The sequence below is a fragment of the Mobula birostris genome, chromosome 14 (assembly GCF_030028105.1).
Source record: "Mobula birostris isolate sMobBir1 chromosome 14, sMobBir1.hap1, whole genome shotgun sequence".
NCBI lineage: Eukaryota > Metazoa > Chordata > Chondrichthyes > Myliobatiformes > Myliobatidae > Mobula > Mobula birostris.
Window position 1 is genome coordinate 76,490,848 of NC_092383.1, and position 6,506 is coordinate 76,497,353.

The 6,506-nt window shown below is 41.3% G+C and overlaps 1 protein-coding gene across 1 annotated transcript; it reads left to right on the forward strand.

Moving 5' to 3' along the window:
- Positions 1-574: 574 nt before the first annotated feature.
- Positions 575-1,921, forward strand: LOC140209524 (G-protein coupled receptor 61-like). The gene has a single exon (XM_072277787.1). The coding sequence runs from the start codon at positions 575-577 to the stop codon at positions 1,919-1,921; it is 1,347 nt and encodes a 448-aa protein (XP_072133888.1).
- Positions 1,922-6,506: the final 4,585 nt, after the last annotated feature.

Sequence of the window (6,506 nt, forward strand, 5' to 3'; positions counted from 1 at the left end):
GGGGCTGTGGGCTGGCACAGCTCGTTGGGCCAGAAGGACCTGTTCTGCACTGTATCTCTAAATAAAAGAATAAACAAACAAATAAACAAATAAATAATGAGGCATATATAAATTCTGAGTCCCTGATCAGATCATGCATTTTGAAAAGTGGGCGTATAAGAAATGGGTACAACACCTACTGTATATCTATGTGAACTTAACTCTTTTTACATTTTTAACTATACAGGTTTCCTGGAAATGAATGTTCTGAACCCAATGCCTACTTAGTAATATAAGCCGGAAGATTAAAGGGCTGGATTGGTGAAGCCACGTTAAATCTTTTCAAGTCATGATTAATGGATAATAAAAACTAGCACACATCACAATTTGGAGGTAACTAAGCCACTTTGAAACTATTTCATTAAATATGCCAACTGCCTAATTGGTTGATATTGATGGCTAGCCAAGGTGTGCATGGTTAAAAAGAAAGAAGAGTCCACTGACCGCAAAGCAAGCTACTACCCCTAAAGAGGATGGGTGATGGACTAGAAAGAACGGCTTTAGGATCTCCATCCTTCCAACACTTTACCTATCCATGGCTGCCCCAGTTTCTGTGGAATGGGAATGGAATACTTCCACTCCGGGAAGACAGCAAAGGGTCTCTCCTACTTCCATGCTCTTCAATAAAAGCTTGGTGTCCGCAGACAGGGATCTTGTTTCACAGTCTATTGGCCTCTTCTTGATGCTGCTGGTCGACCTAGTTGGGATCATTGGAAACGCTGCTGTGATGCTTGTAATTATCAGGACTCCATTATTCAAAAAGTTTGTCTTTGTATTCCATCTGTGCTTAGTGGACCTGACAGCTGTCTTAATCCTGATGCCTTTAGGGATGGTGTCGAGCTCTGCTCTTTTTGATAACATAGAGTTCAGTGACACCTTGTGTCAGATATACCTCTTCCTAAGCATGTTATTCATTAGTGCATCTATATTATCTATCCTGGCCATTAATGTTGAGCGATACTACTATATAGTACATCCAATGAGATATGAAGTGAGGGTGACATTGAAGCTAGTGATGTTTGTCATTATCTGTATATGGATTAAAGCCATTTTAATGTCAATAATCGCAATTTTGGGTTGGAATTCCCAAGGCCGCATGAACAATCAGTGCTTCTTGCGATGGGATGGAGAGATATACAGAAAGGTTTTCATAACGTTCTTTGGCCTGTTTTATTTTTTGTTCCCAGTCTTAATTATCCTGATAGTTTACTGCAACATGTTCAAGGTGGCCAGGGTAGCGGCAATGCAACACGGACCCCTGCCCACATGGATGGACACACCACGGCAGAGGTCAGAATCACTCAGCAGTAGGTCCACCATGGTCACCAGCTCTGGAGGACCAAGGGTTTCCCCACAAAGGACATTTGGAGGGGGAAAAGCAGCTATTATCCTCATTCTGGTTGGGGGCCAGTTTGTGTTTTGCTGGCTGCCATTTTTTGCTTTTCACCTGCATTCTGCTATGACCCAAAATTCAATCCCCTCGGGCCTCTGGGAAGCAATTGTTACTTGGATCGGGTACACCTCATTCAGCATTAATCCCTTCTTTTACGGATGCCTCAATCGACAGATCAGGGGGGAATTGAGCAAGCACCTCACCTGTCTCTTCAAACAGACCCTGGAAGAGGATCTCCGGCTACCGAGCCGAGAAGGGTCCATTGAGGAGAACTTTATGCAGTTTTTGCAGAGGACAGGTTGCAATGCAGAAACCAGGTCCAGCTATGATGCTTCCAGTCCAAAGTTAGACCAGTCAGGACTGGGTTTCAGGATACCTGGTCAGATTGCAGAAGAAACATCAGAATTCCTTGAACAAAACATAGCCACTGATTTTACGATGTCCAACAGCTGTATTAGAACGAGCAGGTCACCAAAACATGATGCTTAATATATGTGAGTAAAGTTAACAAAATTATTTAAAGTTAAATAGTTAAACTGCACATGATTGTTTCCAGAAACAATCCTAACTGATAGGAAGCCATGTATCTTAGTGATTTTGTTTTAATATTCTTTATCTTACTCAGATTTCAGGTTTAATATTAATTTCCAAATTTACTAACAGAAAAAAAACACATTTAAGATGTTTTCTAAAGTAAACCTCAAACTTGTAAAAACATCTCAGTAGATTTCCTCATTGTTTGCAGATTTTGAGAAACATTTTGATTTGTCTGTTGATAACGTAGTGAGGAGAGGGGTCAAATTTAGCCTTGTATGTGTTGGAGAGCAGATTTAGTACATTTGGCAACAACAACTTGCATTAGTATAAAGCCTTGAATGTAACAAACACGTCCCAAAGCACTTTGCAGTTATCAGGCAAAATGCAACACTGTGCTACTTAGAGATATTGAGACAGGTGACAGAAGCTTTGCTTAAAAGGTTAAGTTAGTTAGGAAAAAACGAGAAAGAAAGAGAACTCCAAACCTCAGAGCAGCTAATGGCATAGTCACCAGTGCTACCATCCAGGATACATATACGCCTGCCATTGGAGATATTGCAAAAGGCTGGAGGACTGCAGAAGCAGGGGTAGAGCCACAGTGGAATTTGAAAAAAAAACATTGAGAGTTTTAAACCAGAGACATTCCCAAAATAGGAGGTATTATAGAGCAGCAAACACACAGGTGAGAAGGACAAGGCAGAGTTTCATCTGCTTTAGTGGTTTCACTGGATAAAATTGAGAAGTCAAAATGAGTGTTCTTTTTGCATTCATATGCTATTTACGGCAAACTCAAAAGGGTGCAGTCTCCCGTTGCCGATGCTCATTCCTCTGTTCACTTTGCCACACCACTTCTTTTGCAACGAGCTCTCCTTTGGCATCCTTGAACCCCTTCAATTGAAAGCGTGTAGGTAAAATGCCCACTATTCCGTGCAGTAGGAGGATCTGTAATGATACAGCGATAAGCCAAAAAATAAATGGTTGAATTATTTATTTTTTTGGAGCCACTAATTTGGCAGGAGAAGTATTAAAGAATTCTAAAGATCTCAAAGACTTAAAGGTGTAAGATTCAGAGCAGGACATGTGGATCTTGGAAGACTGGACTCCATATCCACCAGCTCCAAGTTTATGGTTGCGTGCTCTGAGGTTTTGAAATTCAACCACACAGTTTATTTTGTGTACACACCTTGTGCCAGATATGATGTGATTAAGGATTACCTTGTTTGTTTAAAGTAGTGTTCAGATTAAGAGAATGTGGATATTTATTCTGAAATAATTGTCCGCAGTGATACAACATTATGGTGGTTTTTTCCTATTGTTACCAATATTTAATAAGAACTGTTTATGAAAATGAACCTTCTCTAAAATATTAATGACAACAATGGACAATTAATAGTTTTCTTCATGAAAATATTCAGTGGCTTTTGATGATTTCATGTCATTGTTTGTGTGTACGCTGTTTTCCAGCATGTAATGTCACACAGCACAGATATTTATGCCAAGGTCCAGAAAATCAACAACTCCACCTCCATCTCCCCAGTGGCATTTTCTCCGACTGAGGTGAAAAACAACCTTTCCCAGCTGAATCAGCTGATCTCAGGGGTATAGCACTAAAATAGCTATAGTTTCGTACAGTGGCCCTGGGTTAGAATGGAGCAAACTTAACCATTAATTTTAGTTCTAAATAGCATTCCAGGCCCATCAAAACCAGTTACCAATCGTTCCACTACCTGCATCAGACACCTCATCCTCCCGCTCCTGCCTCATTTCACCGCCGAGGACCAAAAAGTTAGATTTGATTGTGGTGCCCTTCCACAGGTGTCTAATGAACTGACAGGACCTAGCACTAAACATTAATCATATAATTCCAAACAATGGTGTTCCACTGTCAAAAACTAAGTTAACCCAGCGTTGATCAAAGTGGCACACATTTCTGAGTGCTTTAATGCCTTTGTAAAATTTCCCTTCCTCATTCCTCAGTGGGGTTTTCGTTCTCCCTCACACTTTTTTTTCCAATATAAGGATCACCCAAATGATACCAATAGTAGAGCAACAAAATTCAGCTGTGGTCAAAATTCAGATACTTTCTGTAGTCTGGAAAATGAATCCATTTATTCAAGAAGAGCCTGGTATTACTAAACTATTTCTGTTGAAATGGTGTTACTTAAAGGGCCAACACTCAAACTGCATATTTTTTTTTCTCATAGAGGGTTGTAACCTCCAGGACTTCAAATACAGCCTTGATTGATTTCCCAATGGAGATCAGTTTCCTAGCCTCAGGATCACTCCAGGCCACTTCTGATCATCTTTGTCACATCTCACTTCTCTGCACACTGCTTCAATGGTGAGGTCATACAATTTCATACTCAGAGAGTGGCTATCTCTTCAGCACACAAGATCATGCCAAGAGGGCATGACAGGGTTGCCCAAAGTGGAGGAATTCAAAGGTAGCACTCACATTCTTGTAACCTCCTGCTTCGGGTCTTTGGACCTCACTTAGGAGTGTCTCGATGGCCCAAAATATACATGTCATTTACCAGCTTCTCCATTTATCATTGAACTCTGGGAATTCTCTCCCGTAATACAGCATTTGGTGTCTCTTTACCCCTGAAACTGAGCAAACTTTGCTTGTATTGCAGAATGTCCGTAAAAGAAAGGGATCCAACAATCAGACCTAGTGTGCTTAATGCTCAGGAATAAAAGACCTTCCCATTCCATAGGGAACACTGTCCTGAGAGTGAGAAGGCGAGTTTCAGCACAGCAGAGCACTGGGAACCTTGGCAACATTATTCTGTGAAACTTGTAACTGATGTTCTCGCACTTTATCCAGTTTCCAGAAACACCATCTGGGTGACCAATGATGCTGCTCAAATGCCAAATAAAAGCATGGTGCGGAGAAATTCGCTGGTTCAATGGTCGCTTTCTCCATTGTGGGAAGCTAGGTATAGAAAGGGTCAAACAGGTCATCAAATATTTTAACCTAAGAACATAAGAGGAGCAGGAGTAGGCTATCCAGCTCATTGAACCTGCTCTACCATTCAATAAAATCATGGCTGATCTGACCATGGACTCATCTCCACCTACCTGCCTTTTCCCCATAACCCTTAATTCTCCTACTGTGCAAAAATCTATCCAACCTTGTCTTAAATATACAAACGCTTGTATTTACTGAGGTAGCCTCCACTGCTTTATTGGGCAGACAATTCCACAGATTCATCACTTTTTGGGAAAAGCAGTTCCCCCTCATCTCCATCCTAAATTTACTCCCCTGAATCTTGAGGGTATGTCCCCTAGTTCTAGTCTCACTTACCAGTGGAAACAACTTTCCTGCCTCTACCTTATCTGTCCCTTTCATAATTTTAATATGTTTTGGTAAGATTTCCTCTCATCCTTCTGAATTTCAGCGAGTACAGTCCCAGGTGACTCAATGTCTCCTCATAGTCTAACTCCCTCACCTCTGGAATCAACCTGGTGAACCTCCTCTGCACCGCCTCCAAAGCCAGTATATCCTTCCTCAAGTAAGGAGACCAAAACTGCACATAGAACTCCAAATGCAGTCTCGCCAATACCCTGCACAGTTGCAGCATAATCCCTGTGCTCTTAAATTCAGTCCCTCTAGCATCGAAGACCAACATTCCATCTGCCTTCTTGATAGCCTGCTGCTCCTGGTATTCAATGGGTCTAGTGGGTAGGCTTCCTTGTTTCCAATGTCACTGGCTTAATAAAAAGTTAGAAATCCCAAGTCCATAATTTTTGGTTGAGTTTCTGCCTCTATTCTTTGTTTGGGGCCAAAGTTTCCATGCCCTATTAATGCATTAAACACGTTGGAGTGAAGAATACAGGAAAGCAAACAGGGGTAATAGGTCCTGGTCACAGATCACTATTTGAAGCTGTTGGGTTCATAGCAAAGTGCTTACCGTCAGTCACTGGTTCCCCTTCCTTTCCTTGAAAAAGTGGTGGAGGATGACCCTCTGCCTAAGCCACTTCATCTTGAAGTCAATCCTAGTTCACTTGGGTGAAGGTCACATGAACCAGTTATAAAAAGTCATAGCTCAGAAGGTGGCCATTTGTCCTATCAGGCCTGTGCTAGCTCTTTAGTCAAATTGTCCACTTAATCCCACACACTGCTGTTTCCCCAAAGCTCAGTGGTGATTTATTCTTCAAGCATTTGTCAAATTTTATGGTGAAACATTGATTTAATATGCTTCCTCTATCCTTTCAGGCAGTGCTTTTCACAGCAATTCACCGTGCAACAAAAAGTACTTTCTCACATCACCGCTGGCTCTTTTTAATCACTTCCAATCTGTATTCTCTCGTTACCAATGCCAAGAGAATCTAGTTTTCATTATTTTTTTTCTTTTATGATTCTGAACACCTCTACTTCATCATATCTGCCCTCAGATTTTGTGCTGCTGATGGTACCCAGGATACACATTCAGTGGCCACTTTATTAGGTACACCTGCCTGCTAACGCAAATATCTAATCAGCCAATTATATGGCAGCAACTCAATGCATAAAGGTATGCAGACATGGTCAGGA